The 22,132-nt window shown below is 40.5% G+C and overlaps 1 protein-coding gene across 7 annotated transcripts in view; it reads right to left on the bottom strand.

The window, feature by feature from the left end:
* MEIS2 (Meis homeobox 2) overlaps positions 1 to 22,132 on the bottom strand; it is a 207,818-nt gene that overhangs the window by 5,420 nt on the left and 180,266 nt on the right. For 5 of the 7 annotated variants that reach the window (XM_082735619.1, XM_082735615.1, XM_082735618.1 and 2 more), the window contains one exon: positions 120 to 178. In XM_082735619.1, coding sequence (XP_082591745.1) covers positions 120 to 178 — 59 coding nt within the window. Of the gene's footprint in view, positions 1 to 115; positions 179 to 22,132 lie in introns of all 7 variants that reach the window. The other 2 variants (XM_082735620.1, XM_082735617.1) reach the window with 1 other exon arrangement.

Genomic DNA, 22,132 nt, shown 5'->3' with positions numbered 1-22,132 from the left:
AAATTCTCCCAGGATGCCTGATGGAAGCATTTATTGAGCAGGTGATGAAACTCCTAGAGTCTAACTTGATGGGGATTTGTGCCTATGAGACATGAATGGAGATACTAGTTGGAACTTGCCTGCTCGATTTGACTGGTCAATCATGGGCTGTACTATTCTTCTTCTGGCATTAATAAACCTGAAACAGAACAGAGAAGCCCAGTCATCCAAGGCGGTTTCGGTGCCCCGTGAGCACTTTCTCGCACAAAGTGCTGAGGAGAATACAACACAGTCAAACATCTCCTGAAAATTCTCTTTTCGAGCCTGAGGCAATTTTCCCTTTTCAGGGTTCAAAAAGAGTTGACTGGATCATCTCCATCCCCTCAACCCACTGAGGTTGACTTGGCGACCAAGGCTCAGGGAAGGGGTTGGGGTTGGTGGGGGGCAGGGGAGGGGGGGAGAAAACTTTTCCCTGAGAAAACATCTATTAATTTGTCGTCCTGCTTGTGCTTCTTGAACAAGCTGGAATCTGGTTAAAGTTCACAGGCTGGAGGATTTGTTTCCCCCTTTCCCTCAACTCCCCATCATAGGGAGACCTAGCTTCCCCTTGCAGCTGGTCATAAATGGAGACCAGGCTCTGGCACTGTGCTTTCACAAGGTATTGTTAGGTCAGCAAAGCCATCAATTAGGCTGTCTGAAGTTTTATCACCAACACAGCAGTAATAAGTGCTGGCCAGAAAGACTTCTGCTCTTCGGCAACTCCCGCAGTTTAAGCCTGTAAAGTTAGGGGTCATTTAGAGGTCAGTGCCAGCTGGGGGCGGCCTCTCCAGTCTAAGCTGGGACACCCAGGGCAGGGATAAGGTAACTGCCAACCATAAACCCAGCCACCTTTCAACCCACTAGAAAGACAGAGCCTCAGGTACACATGGTTGATATTAGAGCCCAAGAAACGTTTTCAAATCAGGTGGCGGCTGAATCACAGGAATGTAAGGGAGCAGCAGTTATTTCGTCTAGAAGCCTGGATCTAATTTTGTGGGAAATCCAAAAATAAGTGCCTACTTCATGTTACTTTAATGTTTAATAATGCCCATCAAATATTCATGTACAAACAGAGTAAGATGATAAGAAATCTCCTTTATTTCTCCAAATTTAATAAAAACAAAACCATTTTCTACCATTGGCGAGTTACCCTTGTCCCCGTGCATTTAATGATGCTCAGTGCCTGCACCCGTGAGCTGATGAACACGATTCACTGGCTGTGTGTTGGGTGGGTGGGGGGGGGGAGCGGCACAGAGGGTGGGCGGGATACCTAGAAGATAGCTAGCAGTCCCTTAAAAATATACCCACTTACAACATCTCCCAGTATTTCCAGTTTCCAATCTTAAGTGCAGGGGGACTTCATGATTAATGAGCCCGCATGGAGCCACAGGCAGGAACTGAAAACCCATTCTTTGAAATTAGCCAGAAAAATTCTAGTGTGTGTTGGCAGCTCTGCGTTCCTAAGGAGTTGAAGCCCCTTCCTAGGAGGACGGCAGCCCACACTTGTTCAGGCCTCCTGGGAGCACTCTAGTGGGAATACAATTAAGCCCAAGACGAATAGCGGCCAGAGAAACCAAAGGAGTCTTTTGCATATGGTGTTTGTTTGCAAAACAATGAACTTCTTTATTACTTAAGCAAGTATAGCTCAGTTGTCAAAAAACGCTACACCCCCTCAGGTCTGGTGGGGAGGATGGGAAGGGGAGAGAAGAGTGGGGGGTCAGTGACGGGCAGTGAGAGGTGAAAACAAAAGGAGAGTTGAAATTGCACGTTTATCCCCACCTGGCACTTCAGTGTTAGCAAGGAATATCTAGCAGATCACAAAGGGTTCCAGAAGCATCTCTTAAATCAGAAAAGGAACTTAATTATCTCCTCTTTCCCCACTGTTTTTACTGGGACCAAGGAGGACTGACCCATGCTTTTCACCCCACCCCCCACCCCCCCAAGGAACTCTCTTTATCAGCTCAGGATAAGACCAACTGAGATGCTCAGGAGCACCCTGGAGAAACCTCCTCTCTCCTCCTTGAAATTTCTAATGGAGGACACACGTGGCCGAGGCTTCACCTCTTTTTATGTGCTACGAATCCTGGTTTTGTTTCTTCCTATGGGCCAACTCTTCAGGTAAAACGAATTGCTATTTTTTTCCCTTTTTAATTTCACCCTTTTACTCTTTTATTATTTACATCTGGAGGTTGTTCCCTTATTTATGTCTTTCTCTCCAGTTCCCCCAAACACTCCCTTCCTCACAGAGCTGCAAGGCATCATGGTTCTTAGTTCTCAGCAGGAGAACTCCACACTGTCTTCAAACAAATAATTACGGGGAAGGTTAGAGGTTCACTCAAAGGTCATTTCTTTGGATACTCGTCAGAATGTTTACATTAGTAAAAACGGGGTCCGCTCAAAAGGTTGTTCAATGGGGGACACACAACAATGCAGAACATTAAAAAAGCATTCTGTGTGCTCGCAGGTCTTTATAGAAGCGCTGAACTTGGAAATGCCACTCCAGTATTACATTTTCAACTAGTTACCATGGCATGGACAGGATGTTCACTAGCAGTTATGGCGATGGCCTTTCTGTGCCCAGTTCCACTAAACAAATATGCATAGATGCCTCTGAAGGTTTTCAGCTAGATCCTTTTCAAAGGGTCCTGGAGATTCTGCTCTTTTCACTTGGGTTCCATTTAGCTTCTCTGAATTTTTGTTCTCAAACAATGTTTTTGATCCATAGTGCTATATCTTGCCAGATTCATAATTCTACCACATTCTTTCAAATCGCACAGAATTTTAAAAACATATGGGCCCCAATTTTTCAGAAATCTCTTAACTTACAACTCCTGCCAATTGTCAACTCCCCTGATCTTGGGATATCTTTTATAAACACCGCGGATGTTGTTATAAGAATGAACAATTAATGAGTTGACTGTAAGAACAATTTCACACCAAAAAAATGAGATTAACCACACAGTACTAATGATCCACAGGCCTCTCTTGGAAAACATATCAGTGTACATAAGATGAAGCCATTTAATTATAGATTTAAAAAAAAAAATCAAACTAGGAGTAACTTTTATTTCTTTAGTACTACTAAGATAAAATTTCCAAATGCAGTCTTTCCCCAAATTACATGACATGAAATTTTTTCCACTTCCTCTGATCTATATTTTAAAATGACCTTATTCAGTGCTCAAGCAGTAAACAGAATATCAAGTTTTGATCCTACTTAAAATTTGAAGACTCTAAGTTGAAAATCAACTGATCCTCTATCTTTCAAGGTCCAAGCTCCATTCATATGGAAAAATGCAACTCACTGGTTCAAAGACAAAAGACTTGTCTTAAAAAGACTCAAAAGGTTTTCTGGATATTAAATGGGTCTTACAAAATAACATTTTGATGAGTTAAGTGTAAATGAATCAGACACATATGGATTAAGTTATCCTTGAATTTCACACGGGTTTAAAAAATAAGGGGAAAAGAGGGTCTTGGCAAAAACATTTTGGACTTTGCCAAACCCAAAACATTTGAAAAATTGCTGAAGACATCCAACTAACCAAAATGCAGCAAGCTGCACCCAACTTTAATGAAAACCCCCACAAGTTATTTCCAATTCAAAGACTGTTAGGTTTTTCATCTGTATCTGATATTAAAAATTTTTTCTAAGTTTTAATGTCATCCCAGAATGATTTTGAAGTTGAGGATATATAATATGCTTTTTTATTGGTATAAACAATTTAACATGAAATTACAAAGTCTTTTAGAAAATTAAATAGCTTTTAAAAACATTCTGAGATTTGTAAAACTTGTGCATAAAACGTGCCATATATGATAAATGCCATAAATAAAATGTGCTAGTAAGCCTAGTGCCTTATCCAGATTTCACTTAGCAAAAATTTTCATTATCCTCATTGTGACTTTTTTTAAGGGCTACAGATAATTCCATTAGTGACTCCTTAGGGAATGATACCCTAAAGTGCTCTAGTTCCATTGATTTGTATTGAACACAAAGTTACTATCCACGCTCACACGAAGACTCTGGAGAGTATCTATTGAGACTATCTACTTTCTCACTAAATTTTACGAAAATAGAAAATGCATTAGTATGTGTGATTCTTAAAAATTATATACTGACTGTTAGCTTAAAAATAACTCAATTATAGAAATAAATTCAATGACTTTCCAAGAATCACGAGGCCTTTCCGAGTCAACTTCGAGATTGAAAAAAAAAAAAAAAGGAATTTATTAAAAAGAATAACCCCAAGGGAATAAAACATCATGGAAATCTCATCCTGCTGTCTTGCTGGAGAGAGCACTTCTAGAGACCTCCCCGGCCCTAACCCCACCTCGGCCCCCCAACAGAAGAGCCAAACTTTTCAGCTTTGCCTATTTTTCTGCCACTGAAATTTGACCATTGCGGTTTTCCTCTGAAAGGTTTTTCACTCCAAAGCATATTTGAGATTGACAGAAGTAGGCTTAGGTGTCGTTCCTGCTTGTTGGTTGATTTCTTCTCTTTTCTTTACGCCCCTCCCCCACATCTTTTTAAATGACTGATAAATCCCTTCTTTCTGGTTCACTAACTTCATGCCACACCTGGTAACCAACTTCTTTAGGCAGCATTCCTTTTGTTAGAAAGTGCAGGCCTCTGTGGAGTCACCTGGAAGGACGCCAGCCCTGAACGCTCTGAGGAAGAACCAGGAATCCCTGCATGGAAACTTTTCCGTGAATGGGTCTGGTCCAGGGAGGGGGCTGAGCTGTTGAAGAGGGATCAGGTTAACTTGGAAGAGGTGTTAGAGGCAGCTTGGTGACTGGGGACCTGTTGAAAAATGAACAAGTTCTGCTTCTCCACTCTCCGCGGCCGTGGGACTCCTCAGTGAGGATGCCTATTCACGAAGCTTGCTACCGGTTGGCCTTTGAAGTAAGGAAGCCTCAAGCCTGACAAATCAGTTAGCAACTGTTTTTCTTAGTTCACACACATGGAAAGCAAGGTTTTTTCCTATGTGCTGTGGTTATGGCTAAGAGGGGGGTTTTCTCAGTAAGATACACAAAAATGGTTCAATTGGTGAGCTAAGCAAGTTTAATGTCTTTGAACATGTACTCAGGCGCATGAATGACTGGGCCATGGTGCAAACCTAAGTTTTTCACTGATGGCCAGACAAGGGGTCTTTTCTCTCAGACAACTGTGAGCAACGTAAGGTAAATGAATGAGATTCATGGGCTGCTCATAAACACGTTCCCAGTACCTAATTTCCCTGAGCTACAGATTAAATTATAATTTGAGAGATACTAGACTTATCTATAACTTCAAAAACACATGAACGAATTACTCATAAACTCACAATATGAACACATGATACTAATCTGGAATCACAAACATTTTGTGGCTTTATGAATACGCCCCGAGTAGTGGAATGTTCATGCCGAACACATGAAAGGCTCTGGACGAAATTATAAAGTAGCTAATACTTTAATGACCTTCTACTACATTTTTTCAATATTCTTTTATCTAATTCTTCCCTAGAGTTACAAGGGCTTACATGGGTTCTTTACGAAAATACCCTACTTTGGGCAAACCCTCTGCCATTATTTTTCCATATTGCAGACTTCTCCATAGAGCAAAGTGGTGGAGAGCATGGGCTCATATTCTCTGCCCTTTAATTGCTGTGTGACCTTGGGCAAGTCTACTTACACTTCCAGGTCTCAGTTTGTTTCCTGTCTATAATAGGGCAGTGGTTGAGCCCAGATTTTTTTTTTCCCTCTCCTTTCCTTTCCTTTTCCTTTTCCTTTCTTCTTTTCCTTCCTTCCTTCCTTTTCTTTCTTTCTTCCTAGATTGTTTTGAGGATTAAGGGACATGTTGTATGTAAAATCCATGGCATAGTTCCTGACACATAGTAAGAGCTCACTAAACGTTAGCTTACGCTCAAAATGCACCTATCTCAAGTCCCTTCCTAAAGAGCTCTGTTCTTTCATAGTAACAGTTAAGACTAGGTGGGTGACTATTAAGCCGATCCATGCTGGTTTGAACAGAGGGTGATAATGTGCCTTACACTTTTCAGGTAGCATGTGTCCCTGTGGTAGATCAGGGATCACAGCTAATTTAAATGTATAATGCCATAGGAGGGGCGGATTTTAGATACTGGAGCAGACATCTGCTGGGGCATAGGGTAGTGGGACAAGCTATTTTGGAATCACACTCTCTAAAATGGTTCTCTACACCCCTGCAGGTCCAAGTGTGTTCCATCCACCCGTCACCTGAACATCACCTTGACTTTGTTAGAACTGTAGAAATCTAGTAGTTCCCCACCCTGGCACTACTGAATCTGAATCCATATTTTTAAAGAGCTCCAGGTGATCTCTGCACATTTAAGTTTAGAGGTCCTGCTCTAGATCACATACCACATAAATGATTGAGCACTCTTCTGGAGAAGAGAAACCTGAAAAAGATCATTCTAATCATGAAACTTAGACATGAAAGTGCATGCATTATTCTCTTAAGTTACCTCAGACCTAAATAGTTGTTTGTTGCTCAAGGCAAGAGATTAAAAAATTTATACTAATTTAATTCATTTTTACCCCATCTGTACTTCCTAAAGAAAAAGTTTGGCTAATGTTTTTGTGAAACTGTTCTCTCAGGGACGGATAGGAAGAAGATGGTAGAGTTTTCTTCCCTTCTCCAGTTTTTTTAAAATGTGTATTTCTTTAGTGTTTGAGTTCTCTTTTCTTTTCCTACTTTTTTTTTTTTTTTTTTTTTCAGAGAGAGTGAACACATGCAGGTTTGGCATGGGAGGGAGAGGGGGAGAGAGAAGAATCTTAAGCAGGCTCCACACCCAGCAGGGAGACCCACTCAGTCAGATGCTTAACTGACTAGACCACCCAGGTCCCCCTGCTGTTTAAGTTTCAATAATAAGTATAATTATTTTTATAATTAAAAAATTATAAAGGTGGACTGGAGAATTTGGTGTCTTATGTGATTAAAGGTACTACGGCCAACAGTAGAGACTTTTTAGTAAAAGAATTTGGGAAATTTTAAGACAGGAAATTATCTTTTATTTCCTTTGTAACACCAAGTGACAATAAACACTCTTCCATAAGTATAATCAGACCTGATGGCATGTAACAAAACATCCCAGCAGGTTATGATTTTGAAGGACTGTTACTCTTGCAGAATTGCCATCAGATTATTCATATGTGGCTATTTATCATGTACTATAAAAGTGATCCTTCAAAAGCTACTTGATAGCAAGGGAGGGGAAAACACGTATGCTTCCTCAGTTAACTCATATCTAGGATCTGTCCTCTTAAAGATAAAATACTAAGTCAATAGACACAAGTTGTAGTATATTACCTTGTCCTGAACATGATTTATGGCAGACGGAAATCAACAAGAAACTGAATTACTTTGGAAATTTTACTACTGACATTAAAATTCCAGATCTGCATAGCCACACACCTTATGAGACTTCTGAAAACAACTTTTTGCAGACACAGAACATCGACAACTTCATTCAGTTCTATTGGCGTAAAAAGCAGGAGTCATCGCGTTCAAATTACTGATTACCCGTTACCTGTTCTTCTGCTTAAACACTAAAGCCTGACTGGGCTTTGAAAAATCAACCAGTCATTTGATACCAGTTACATATATTTAAGCCAATTCTCATTATGTTCCTAGCCATTTACTAATTCACCCTAAGAGGAGAAGATCCCAACAAATCTGGGATCTTTCAGCCTTCACGATCACCTTTGATTGAAGTATTAATTCTTTATCCTACTTCTCAGTGGAAACTACCAAAGCATGAACTTGCCAAAAATGTACCAAGCTGTTTAGCAATTATGTATTAGATATGTTTGAGGAGATCAAGGTGCACTCATATACCCTCTGCTGTGGCTATCTCTCTGATTAGCTTGTCATCTGCTCGGAAGAAGATGTAGCCTGATTCTCCCATATAGTCTAGCAGGCCAGCTGTTAGCTGCCTGTCAAGCCCTCAAGTGGACAAGTAGTCCAGGAGCAAAAATGTCACTCCTTTGATCTGGCAAGGAGCAGCTGCTGATTTATAGAGTAGGACTTTGTTCTTCCGTTCTATTTTACTTTCTTTCCTAAGGCAGAACCACAAAATCCAGGAGAAAAAAAAAAAAAAGTGCCGTTCCCAGCAACATCAACAAGCTCTGACAACTGCAACAGGGTTTTTCTTGGCCCTAACAAAGCTCTCAGGCATCTCCTTTGACGCTCACCTTTCCCCCTCCCCTCCCCACCCCACCGCCATTTTTTGCAATGCGGTAGTTATTGTTTAATTCAGCTTCTGTAAATGGAATGGACTGTGGCCAGCAAGCCTGGGGCATAAACACACCTGTATGAAAGAAGCCTTATTGTAGCAACCATCTACAAGCAAGCTCACATGAACCACGCGTTCCTGAGTTCAGAAAGAATGCTCCATTTTTCCTGACAGCAAATTTTACCCTAAGTGAGTTTCTATTTTTGGTGCCACCAACCTGTGATGACCACATTTGAACTGTTTCCTCTCCAACAGCACTGTACTCTTTAAATCAAAGGGAAAAAAGGATTACTTTTTTTTTTTTTTACATCTGTGAGCAAATATATCCATCAAAAATGTTTATCCCCTGTCAATAATATCAGTCATTAAAAGCTGAATTAAACATCCAGAAAGCTTTTAGCAAATGCAGTATCAAAGATTCCATAATGTTGATTTCATTGCGACTGATTTATACTGACACAGACTTCCTGAGTAACATATAAGGGAAGAAAATCAACAACAAAAATCTACATAAGCCATATGCGTTGTCTTGCTAAGAATTAAGCTGGTTTCATACATTTTCTGAATGGATAAATCTGTCAGGTCAGAGAAGCCCTGTCAACCAAGTGGAACATGAAACACTGTGGCCTTGAGATAAACTGTGAGAAGTCATCAGCCATATGTATGTGCGTGTGCCCATATATATGCGTGCACATACACACATACATGTGGCGATAAACTACGCCAGAGATGAATACCTGGCTAGCTAGGCTTTCTGTGCTACTCTGGAGGAAAGGCTGATAAAGATACATATATACATTTATATTTATATTTATATATATACATATATATGTGTGTGTATATGTATACATGTGTATATATGTACATATACATATATATACATATACATACATATACACATACTCTTTTATATATAAGAGTATATATAAAATTTTATATATATAAAGAATATATATATATATATATCAAAGAGTTATGAAGCTAGAATATTTATCCACATAGGTCACACAGGTCAGAGACAGGAATGTTGTGGGTGGGAATGCTGAAAACAAAGGAGGAAAGAATAGTTGCTAAAAAAAATCCTTGCTTCTGCTCCAGTCATTTTGCACTCGAGTGTTTGCTCTCTTCTCCCCCTCTCTCACTTTACAGGGGGAATAGAGATTTTTCTCAGCCTCATTTCTTACTTTGTTCTATGTTGCCCTTTGGTCAGTCAAAAATTATTAAGCACCCACCTCCTCAATGTTGATAGAATTGCACTGGTAGGTGCTTTCTCTCTCTCTCTCTCTCTCTCTCTGTGTGTGTGTGTGTGTGTTGTGTGTGTGTCCCAGTGAGAGACTGGGTTCCAAAGGGAGAACAAGAGCAGGTAGGAAGAGAAAGCAAGGTGCAGAGTAGCAAGGATCATGTAAAGCCCGTTTCCAGCCTTTTCCCATCCTATAAAAATTGGAATGGGGACGCCTGGGTGGCTCAGTTGGTTAAGCGGCTGCCTTCGGCTCAGGTCATGATCCCAGCGTCCTGGGATCGAGTCCCACATCGGGCTCCTTGCTCCGCAGGGAGCCTGCTTCTCCCTCTGACTCTGCCTTCCACTGTGTCTGCCTGTGCTCGCTCTCGCTCGCTCTCTCTCTGACAAATAAATAAATCTTTAAAAAAAAAAAATTGGAATGAATTTTCTTTAAGGTCCACAGCAATCTGTGCATATGTCACATAAAAATCTTCCACATTCTATACTTCACAAAACACTAGTTTAATGACAAAATACAACCAGGCTGTATGTAAGGAGAAATTATAGGTAATACATAAATAGTCATGTGACCCCCTCTCTATTTTTAAAATTTTGAAAATGCAGTTCATGCTTTTAAAGATTTTTACTTTTTGCCCCCACAGAAAGAAACTGAAAAGCACAATTTGACAATACGTAAAAATTACAAATCAACACAGTCCCCACTGAGTAAGTCAGTGCAAGAGGGTCAGTTTTCAAAGTCAGATGGAAGTTAATCACTGAATACATGGAGGAGGAAACGCTGAACCGGATTAAAAGAACAGAGAATACTGGAGAGGAAGCAAGTAAAGAAATGGCATGCACTAAATACTAAGGCAGAGGAGGGCCCATTTTGTGCAAGGAGATTGAACTCACACTGGCTCCTGGTTTTGGAAAAGTTAACAGGGGTTAATAGACAAGCTGGTGGAAACTCTTTGTCCCCCATCGCCCCCCAATTTTTTTGAGACATAATTGACCTGTATCACTGTGTAAGTGTCAGGCATAATGTGTTGGTTCAATAACCATATGTATCACAGAAGGATGACCACCGAAGCTAACACCTCCATCGTGTCATATAGTTACCATTTCTATTTTGTGGTGAGGACATTTAGGATCGACTCCCTCAGTGACATACAAGTACACAGTAGTACCGTATTGCTGACTACAGCCACCACGCTGTGCATCAGATCCCCAGAACTTACTCATCTTCCAACCGGAAGTCCCACCCTTTGACCAACACCTGACATTTCCCTCACACTAGTGGATGTTCTCAAGTGACCAGCTGAGTCCCTGATAATCCTGAATAGGGGAATGATTACACAAAATAGGGTGCTTGAGGAGCTAAGCTGATGAGAAGGTAGAAGCTGAGAATGTAGAAGGGTCTAATCCAAGCAAGAGAGGGAGATGAAATGAATGCAGATTAAGGTGGTAGAGATGAAAGGGAAGCTTTTTATTAAAAGCATAAACCCTAGAATCTGTTTTTGGTCTGGTATGGTGTACAGCTGATAAAACTTGGAAATTCAGAAGGAAGGCCTATTTGTTGTAGTGAGGAGAGGCAAACTCGGCTTCCTAAATGTTACCTTTGAGTGGAGAGGGGGACTCCCAGGCTGAGGACCCAGGTAGGCCAGTCAGTCAAAGGACAAAAGAAGAGGGAAGGGTTGGAAAGAAAACTTTACTTCAAAATTCTCTCATCTTTTCAAAACTCCAAAACTATAAGAGTATTCCAGAGCTGTGTCAACAAGTCTAATAAACTGTCTGGCTGCCTCTAAAAATTACTTCCTTTTCATAGATCTTCCAGATTTTACAAAGGCCATCTAAAAATGGCCGGCCAAGTCAACTGTCAGTAAAAACCTCTGTGGCTGGGGCCTTCTTTCTATGAGGTCCGGTCTGCTTTATGTTTTTTATTCCTGGGATAACCTGTGAGATCAGATATAGAAGCTAATGGTAATAATACACTGACCACCCCATGAACACAAGTCATGTTCCACTCCACATTTAACAAGGGTAACTTTAAGTGATAGAATTTATGAGAGTTTTAAAAACTGGACATAAGAACATACATAGAGGACACTGTATGTGTTTAAGCAACAGCATAAGACAATCAAGGGTAGGTTTCCTCTAGGTAGTGACAACTAATTTAGAAGAGAATTGATAGGACAAAGTGTTACATTTAAAGGGACTCCATTAAGTGTGATGGCTTCCAAATTGTGTCCTCGTCTCAAACCATATTTTTCTTTTTAAATGGCCTTTTAAGGTGAAAAATACAGCACTTCACCCAAAATGGTGTGGAAACAAATGGTTCTCAAGTTTCTATTCTTCATCTCAGGCCAAAGCACCCCAACGCCAGCAATCTAAAGCCACTTGGCGGTTGGAGGGAAGGTGTTATGCATGTGAATGTGCCCGTGGCTCTTTTATTTGTCTGTGGGGCTCCTTTTTCTAAAGCAGCAGGGGAAACTTCAGAAGACCAGCTTGTCTAGCCAGGAGTGTTAGGATGGGCCAACCTCTTATCCTTCTTTCAATTCTCCTGCTGGTTTAAAAGAAAGGATGTGGCAGAAGACACATGCAGAAGGTGGCAACATTCTTAGGGCCCTTTATCCATACCACTGCTTTCTTTAAATTGTAGCTTGGTCTCTTGTTTGAGAGGCTGAGATTTTAGCACTTTTAAAGGGAACCATAAGTGAGAAATCTCCTAGGTGTTAAGCTTTGGAGTGGCTTCAACCCAAAATACAAAAAAAAAAAAAAAAAAAAAAAAAGAGATTAAAACACAGAAAGTCAAGTAATATTAAGAGAGATCCAACAAACAAAATATCATAAATATGCATGTATGTTTCTGTCTTTCTGTTTAAACCAAATGCTATTTAACCAGTTTATGTCGGCATCTAGTGCAGGTGCCAAAGGAATATAAAAAAAACAACAAAACCTGAAAAATTTTGAAGTCTTTTAAAATAAGCTATAATTCTAACAGCTATGTATTTAATAATGCTTAAAATTAAAACATATCCCATTGTGTTGAGAAGCAAAAAAAAAAAAAAAAAACAACCTATTTATGAATGTAGGACTTAACATCCTCATGTTTCTGATGTTTGAACGTCAAAGACCAAATTCCAAATAAAATTTCCTAACTGCTTTTCTTAATAACCAATTAAATATCTTTTACTTTGACTTGATGGCCAGGTAGCACTCTCTATCTTCTCCAGAGATGTTACATGCAGGCTTTCCAATGCGACGGTATTATTACCCACAAAATTTTTAGCATCATCCCGTAATCATAAAAGACATAAAATATATCTTTATAAACCACAAGAGACTTAGCAAACCAGCAGTTATGCCACATCTGCTTTAGTCCTTAAATATTTTAGCTTTAGAGGGTTAGTTAGTGGATTCCCCACCCTGAATTGCAGAGAAATAAAGACGTCAACCTTTGATTCTGACATTCCACACAAAGCTACAATCTCCAATAGACAAAGACACAAACACATTGTACTGCAATTAGAAAGAATTTTAGAGCATATTCATGTTTCACACCTATCAGAATTTTCCCTAAAGTGGGTTAACTATTAGAAATAAAAATGAGGGCATTTGAATGATCTCTATTTCACAATAAAGTAACATCACTGCCTATCTGAAAATAATTTTATTTAGAAATTGATGTGAGGGTCACCGATTCTGACTTTAGAGTCAGGTAATGTACAAATAAACAAAAAGGCAATTAATAAGTATAAAGTGGACTCTTGATCTTGGAGTCATGAATTTGAGCCCCATGCTGAGTGTAGAGATTACTCAAAATAAATAAACTTTAAATGTCCAATTTTTAAAAAAAAAAGATTTTATTTATTTATTTGACAGATATCACAAGTAGACAGAGAGGCAGGCAGAGAGAGAGAAGAGGGGGAAGCAGGCTTCCTGCTGAGTAGAGAGCCCGATGCGGGGCTCGATTCCCGGACCCTGAGATCATGACCTGTGCTGAAGGCAGAGGCTTAACCCACTGAGCCACCCAGGTGCCCCAAAATACAAAAACTTTAAAAAAATTAAGTATAGGGGCTCCTGGGTGGCTCAGTCGGTTAAATGTCTGCCTTTGGCTCAGATCATAATCCCAGGATGCTGGGATCGAACCCCACATCAGGCTCCCTGCTCAGGGGATAGCCTGCTTCTCCTTCTCCCTCAGCTGTTCCCCCTGCTGTGCTCTCTCTGTGTCAAATAAATAAGATCTTTATGAAAAAAATAAGTAAGTATAAAGTCAATACGCCAACTAACCAGGAACACACTATCCCTTCTGTCTGGGCTGGCCCTTCTCCCATGCCCAACTGGTCAACACACACTCCAAAATTCTCTTCAGGGAGCATCTCTTTGCAGTTAACTTCCCAGATTGCACAGTCTGAGTAGGAAGCACTTCCTCAGTCAGTACACCTATCTAATACGTCCATCACAGCATTTATTCAATATCATGACCACAAGTTACTTGTCCATCTTCCACCAGATAGCTTTAGAGAGCAGGGACCACATCTCAATTCTATTATTATTGAGTTTGTGTCAAGAATTGGGTACATGCTCAATAAAATGTTTGGTGAACAAAGAACTGAGTGTATGAAAATAGGGCTCCTCCACCTTGGAAATAGCACAGAATTGAGAATATAATAGCTTGTCAGAATTTTCTTACCCTCATTTTTCAAGTGGCATAGCTGAATCCCTGAGGAGCTAGGATGAGGGAGAATTCCAGTTTCCTGGCTCTGGTCTAGTTATTGCTGCATTCAGAAACAACTCAAGACATAGACTAGAGGGGCGCCTGGGTGGCTCAGTGGCTTAAAGCCTCTGCCTTTGGCTCAGGTCATGATCCCAGAGTCCTGGGATCAAGCCCCGCATCGGGCTCTCTGCTCGGCGGGGAGTCTGCTTCCTCCTCTGTCTCTGCCTGCCTCTCTGCCTGCTTGTGATCTCTGTCAAATAAATAAATAAATAAAATCTTTAAAAAAGAAAAAAAAAAGACATAGACTAGAGGCATTTAGTTTAAAGGTGGGAATCCTTCTGGCATTAGAGATGCCGATCATACCTTCTATGGAGGGTATAGGGAGAGAAGGATTTGAATTGGCAGAAAGTGAGCATCAGACTTTTCTAGGCTGGGGAAGAGATGATGTAGTTATATTGGAGCTTGGTAAGTCTGGTTGACCCGAGAAGAGAGAATGAACCAAGAGTAATGGGAACTGAAGTCAATGAGCTTTTATGGTGCGTGTTTGTGTTGGGACGGGAACAGTGAGTAGGAAATGAAGGAGAAAGACTTGTGAGATTCAGAAAGTAAAGGAGAATAGAAAACTTTCTTAAAATAGATTCCTTTTCATTATATTTTTCTAAGAGAGTTTTCCCCAAATTGTGCTCTGTGGGATATTAGCATCAGGAAGTGTTTCTCCAGAATAGGGGTGGTAAGTAGGGCAAATAAATGTAAGGAACAATACTAAGGGGAACAAAATAAATGCGTGGTGTTGCTGCTTTGGTTATGTATGCCACAGACTTTCATAGGCTTAATTAAGCATCTTAAAAATCTCTAAGAAGGAATGATGGTACAAATCAATTTCTAATTTTATTAAGATTTTAGGGGCGCTAGGTTCCCAAGAATTTTTTTTAAAAATGAAGAAAGATTCCAGTTTTTAACCAAAATTGTATTTTGAAACAATTCCTCAACTTATCAAACAATCCATTGAATAGGATTTGCCAATTACCCTATTAAAGGACTTCCATGGTCATATTTTCCCAAGTCAGACTCTAGAGACAGAAACCATTTCTTGCGTTCTTGTTTTGTATCTTAACTGTTCACAATTCCACTTCCAAAATTACAAAACCTGACTACTCCATAGAACTTTGACTCCCAGAATGTTGAATTAAACGGGGGTTGGAAATGAGGCTGGAAAATGTACTTTGGAACTTTTCTATCTCAAAGATGATTTAATCATTAGATGATGATTTTAGGCTGCACTGTTTTCTCTGACCTTTCTCGTTTCCTATTTTCCTATTTTCTCAATGACCTATTACAAAACCAACAGCTATTATTTAGTATTTGGCCATACATGGCTAACATTTCTGCTTCAGAATGATTCTTAGACACCAAAGACAACGCTCAAGTGTAAGATCATTTTCCTTTCAGCAATACTGTCTGCATCTTTCATTAATCAGAAAAGGGACTGGGCTGTGGCCACCTGACGTTAGCTTTCCAACTACAAGTGTGGGAGATTTATGTGTATGAAGGGTGGGCGATGGGGAGGAGAGAAAGCAAGAGGAGGTGGTGGGGGGGGGCGGGATGTTAAGGGGAAGAAAGGAGAAGGAGACAGGAAAAGAGGAAGTGCTGCTTTGGATAAAATCCATGGACAGACGTCCAAGGCGCCTCCCTCCCCTCCCCCCACCGATGCTCCGCTCTTGTTTACAGAGCCTTACGAGTACGAAATCAGCTTTTACTTAGAACTGTGTTAAACACCACCTGCCTGCCCTCTGAACCTTGCTGTCCTGGGATGAGGTCAGCCCGAAGAAGGGCTCCAGTTCTATAAGCAATCCTGTCATTCAGGCTAACAGCAGTGATTCACTCACAGGAGGCAAAAATGACTCAATTGTTGGGCTTTATTGACTCCAGGGAACACAGCTACTCTATCATTACCATGGAGTGCAAACACCCTGAGCTCTGTTTTGGTCCACTTAAAATTACTATTTGCTGTGAAGGATTGGCAAAGCAATTCTTAAAATGATGGGGGTGAAAGTCAGGCAAGCGCCATTATGGGCTTTTCCTTCCGTTTAAGCAGAAGGAGGCAGTGGAGGACTTGTTCGGAGCCTGACCCACTTATTTAACCTTTTGTTCACTTTGCTGTATTAACATATATTAACTGGCGCTGTAAGCCCTGGGGGGGATAACAGCCTCATGACCAAATTACGCTTCCATTTTCATGGGTAACCTCTCCTTGGGTGGAAATTAAACCCCGATATAAATACATTTTAGGTCCATACAGAATTGAGGAGGAATGCCAAAAACCAGAGGCTGAACTGTGGTCCTACAAAGACTCTGGCAACGATAGAGGGGTCGGGAAAATTATACACCGGAGGAACTATTTGAAAAACCAAATAAATTTAATTAAATAAGTTACGAAATTATTTTCCCCATCTCTTATCTACTCCCCTTGGTTAATATCCATGACATACTGATGTTGCATAATTGCGCTTATGGAATACTGCCTCTCTGAGCCATAATGAGCTGCCTTTGCACAAAGGCAGCAAAAGTGGTTTCCCTACAGAGTTATCTTCTCAATTATTTATACTTGCAACACTTTCACATAATGGCAGTTTTAAAATCAAACAAACAAAGCAAACTGTACAATAAAGGAAGGAGACAAGAAGGTGCAGGGACCTTTTCCTTTCTTTTCTGAACACCAGAAGGGACAGGCAAGCCACAGAAAGTCAACGGAATTTGGTCCCTCAAAGTCTCAGGGGCCTGGCGACCAGACAACATCAAAGCCTCCGAGATTACCACCTTGGTGAGGGATTAAGCAAACTCTGCATACCTGCCTTGCTTTTAATCTGTCATATCCAAATATATAAAGGAATGCAAACTTCATTTTTTTTTCCTTTTACAACTTTGTCTTTGAAAATTCCTAACAAGAAGACTTGACCCCCCCCTCTACTCCTGGGGGGGAGAAAAAAGGTGCTAAGGTGTCAAAATGATGTCAGTGTAAACAGAAAATGGCCCCCAGGGTGCAGAGAGCCTTGCTAGTTTTTATGATGTTTGTTTCCCCTGTCCACACCTCAAAAACCCCTACACAGAAGGGAAAAAGCTACTTGGTGGTTTATGTTACACAGGGATATACAAAATAAGGCAAAAGGTGTGTTTTCACATGAAGGTAAAATTTAATGTTGTCTAATATTTAATTCTGGAACCTCTTTGAGATGAACTGTCTACCTCAAGCTCTGACTGACTTTGTTCCTCATGCCTAGCTCAACAGCCTGGTCAGAGTAGGTGCTGAGTAAAAATGCTAGCTAGGTTATTTTTCCAAGTTAATCCATTAGATGTGATTGAGAAGTTTCTATTTTAAGAAATTAAAAGTGACGTTTTGACCAGCATAAAACCTATATTTCCTTTAAGACTCTCCATTAAACAAGCATAGGTTTCAGTGTTCAGGAGGTGGTTGCCATCCTGAAGAGTTATTCTTTATCAAATAATGGCCACTCACGTATCTGTGACTAAAAATATTCATTAACAACGCCGGTGAAACGCAGCTTTAATATCACCTATTAACTCTTTCCAAATAACAAAATGTTAAAGCAACTATTTCCTTAAAGTCCTGCAGGGAAAGATGATAAAGACAAAGCAAAAGCATAATAATTTTAAAAACCTCAATACTTATCTCTTGCCATATGCTTGGACGCACATACACTGAACACATGCACACCCACAGACTCATTTTCCATTAAGGATACCCTGTGATTTTAAACTCTCTTGACTTGACATTCAGTTTAAAAAATAAAAATAAAAAAATTTTAAAAAGCAAGGAATCCTTAAGGAGATTTTTTTTTTCTTTGCAAGCACACAGGAAGGGTCGGAAGGAAAAAAAACAACTACACCATATTAAAAGGAAATCAGACCATGACCCATAACCCACCTGATGACAGACTATGGGTCAGACCGTCAGAGTTGGGACTGAGTTGGAATCCACCATATTGTTTTGCTTCATCCCAGGAATCAAGTGAACTGGATATTGCACTGTGGCCGCTGGCTACTTCTTAACGCTCTTCATAGCCCTGGAAAGCTAGAGTGAAGCTGTATTTTGTTTGTTACTTCCTTTCTTCTAGCTATTCTCACCTCCAAGGCTAAAGCGCTTGGCAGTGTGGTGGGAGCTGAGGGATTGTGACCCAATTCTATTTATCGGTCTTAAACTATACCCCACTAAAAACATTAAAATAAAAAAATAAAACTATACCCAAGTACTTGGCCTCCCTGCAGTACTAGCCACCTTTAATCTTGAGAATTATCTTTCCATGTGTGTACGTGTGTGATAAAAGATAAAGGGTGATACCAGGAAAATGCAGATGATGATGATGGTAAGAAAACTCTTGTGCCAGATTAAAAACACATCTTTGCTGTAGGCAAATAGAAGCCTGAGTGAACTTTGATGTACTGCAAATATGTCCTATGGTGGGCATAACATACTTTTCAAAGACACTGATGCAATGACTAGTGCACAATTAATCCTTATGTGAGAGTTTAGTTAAATGTTGAGGTCTCAAAGAGAGTTGGGTGGTTTTTGTACTTTGGAATATGGGCAAGTTCTGAAGGGAAAACTCAAGATTCTGTGAATGGGCTTCAGTTCATTTGAAAAGCACTCTTCTGGCAGTTAAAACCGACTTAAATGTCAGTAGATTATGGGTAGAAGTGAGTTGGTTTGGAGAGTAAAACCAAAAGCTGGCTGGGGCTAAGAGGGTGTGACTCTCCCTGTGAGGCTCCCACTGATGGGAACAAAAATTGCTATCAGTGGGTTGAGGGTAGTAATATTACAGGGCCCTCAATTCCCAAATGTGACAGAATCGTCAGGAAACTTAACCTCTGTTTTTTGCAGCTTTCCTCAACCACAGCAACCGACTCTCTCTTAGTAGACCAGCCAATTAACCAAGCATTTAAGAACCCGCAAATCTATATCAATGGCTTTGCAAGACAAAAAGAAAGATGTGTGAAGTAAACACTTAATCATGGTAAACTATCTGATCCAGGATGTTCAAGAGCCAAATACGTTGAAGGAGGCTATGGTTGAAAAAATTAATTAAAAAAAAAAAAAATCAGAAGACATGACATTTTTCTCTCTTCATGCAAGCACCCCATAGACTGGCTTTTACGTTTTACTTCACAGAGACCCGTCCTTCAGTTTACCCTTGACTAGTGGCAAATCTGATAAGGGCTGGCACAAATATGCTGAGCCTGGTTTACAATTTGTTTTGCAACTTCCCTTCCCAGATAAACATAATCCAAGTACAACTTCTAAAAAAAAAAAAAAAAAAAAAAAAAAGTTGTGTTTACTTATCCTGTGCTTACAGATTTTTTTCTTCTAAATGTTCCCTCAGGATGCTGGCTTGCAACCTAGAAAAGGCTTGGATTTCAGCTTCAGTCTCCAAGGTATTCTACTGTTCAGCGGGGCCGTGTGCTAGGAGGAAGGCTCTCTACCTTGCTGATTTAATTAACAGGATTCTTTTCATTATTATGGGGATTTAGTTTCTTCTTGCCTTTCAGTGTTTGGGAAACAGCGATTTATGTTTTATATTTTGAAGGAAAATTTATTGTTCTTTGACAGCTGAGGCTCAGTAAATTCCCAGCATCGAAGGGACCCCAGGGAGGTGTCACAGTTGCCCTTCCCTGCCCACCTAAATGCTGTCGTATCAAGGGCCCCCCTCCAGAAGTGAGAAGAGCCATCAGCTGTTCCATGCCCATCCCACTCCTCCTCCCTCGGATAATTATACCAGCAGGGGTTGGCCCATTCCCATTTATAGGATTATTAGTATTAGTAGGTTGATCAGTAACTGTGAATCACTGATTCATTTAAGTGAAGCAAACAGTCCATGAATCTTTGGATTGGATTTAATCTCTTAACTAAATGCAATGCACTGAATTAAGTGCTAGACGGTGCTATACTTATTACGATGACCATGGCTAACCCCCAAATCGGGACGAATGTTCTAAATACGAGTATGCATATGCCTAAGGGGGCAATACAAAGCATCTGAAGTTAGTGCTGCAGAAAATCTGGCATAGAGAATCATCACAGCTCTCTCGGATCCCCGCTCTTCTAGGCTACGTAGTCATCAAATTCTGACTTGGAGAAGGAGTGAAACACATAGTGAAAACTCTAGAAGACTCCTAGCAAATTCATACTTTAGGTGAAAAACTTCAGGTGTCAGTTAATGTCCCCTATAACTCAAATCTCCTTTTCTAAGAGGGTTTCACGATGCACCTTCATTCACATTACTATAATGAACATTTATTGAACTAGGCACTCAACAGTGCACACATGTATTCTCTTACTTAATTCTCACAAAAGCTTTATGGAGCAAGTGATATTGTCAAGATTCCCATTTATGGTTGGAGAAACTGAGACTGAGCAAAGTCCAACAGTATGCCTAAGGTCACAGTGTTAGTAAGGGACACAGGTGGGACTCAGATCCAGGTCTTTCTGACTTGATGTGTTGTACATGGATAAGTTATGCTGCCTTTCCAGCATGTATATGGTAGCAGTGAAAAAAAGTAGTTAGAGGCTGAATGGTGTTCCCCCCACCAAATTTCTATGTTGAATTTCCAATCACCAGTACCTCAAAACGTAATCACACTTGGAGATAACGTCTTTAAAGAGTTAAGTTAAAATAAAGCCATCAGGGTGGGTCCCTAGTCCAATATGACTGGCATCCTTATAAGAAGAGGAAGAGGCACCAGAAAGGCAGGCACATGGTGGAAAAACCATGTGAGGACATACAGGGAAGGCAGCCGGGGGCAAGCCGAAGAGGGCTCTGAAGAAACCAAACTTGCTGACACCTTGATCTTGGACTATCAGGCCCCAAAGCTGTTAGAAAATGGATTTTTGTTGTTTCAGTGACCCACCCTGTGGTATTTTGTTAGGACAGCCCTAGCAGACTCATGGGGACGGGGGCGACATGAAAATAGGGGCTGGAAGAAAAGCAGAAACCAAACTTCTGATTTCGCAAGATGGCTGCTTCCTCTTCATAATCACTGGAGAAGCCCTACCATCCGTGGCACTGGCTCCTGTCCACCTCACACACATACAAACACACTATGACTAGCCCTTATTTTCCATTAAAAAATAAGCGAAAGTTGAAGAATGCCAAATGGGATGGCTAAAGTAATGGGGACAGAATTATGAGAAGAAAGCCATTTTAGGTGTAAGAAAGGCAGTGCTATTCAGTCAGAGAAGGGAAAGGGCAGAGGGCTGGTGAATTGCGTGGAGAGAGTTTTGGAGTTATCTAGAGGACCTGCCTGAGCACAAGCCACACACACACACACTCACACACACACACACACACACACAAGTTGGGGCTAGGAAATTAGGAATAGCTGGGATCACTTTAACTGTCTTCTCAAGAGGGGCCTGCAGCTGAAAATATCCTGGGGACCAGGGAACATCTCTCAAGAACAACCTGATCCCAAGCTTGCTTAGTACTAACAGACTCTTTATCTGGTATCTTCCTGTCAGGCAGGAAATGGAAGCCAGGTTGTGAACCCAACGCATAAAATGGAGCATTGGAAATTACTTGATTTCTAGACCAGGACTTTTCACTTATTTAGATTCATTCATTCACTAATAGGTTTTAAGGAAGAATAAAGGAAAAATAGAGAAAGTGCATATAATTTTATAGTGGTTAGCATCTTCAAAATCTTTCAAATCTAGGGAACTGAGTGTGGGAACATAGTCCAACTGGTGAAGACAAAATAAAATAAGCTGTCAGTCTGAAAAGGATTCAACAGGTCCAAACTAATTTTCTCCTTCATCAGTTCTGCAGGGTTATTTGAGAGTTGTTGTTTTCAAAATTTGAATTCTCTTGGTTTATTCAGCCTGTCTCTCAGGATCCTGAAATTCGGAGC

Source organism: Mustela nivalis, assembly GCF_964662115.1.
Source record: "Mustela nivalis genome assembly, chromosome: 6".
NCBI lineage: Eukaryota > Metazoa > Chordata > Mammalia > Carnivora > Mustelidae > Mustela > Mustela nivalis.
Note: the sequence above shows the minus strand (reverse complement) of the source record. Positions and strands in the feature narration are given on the sequence as shown.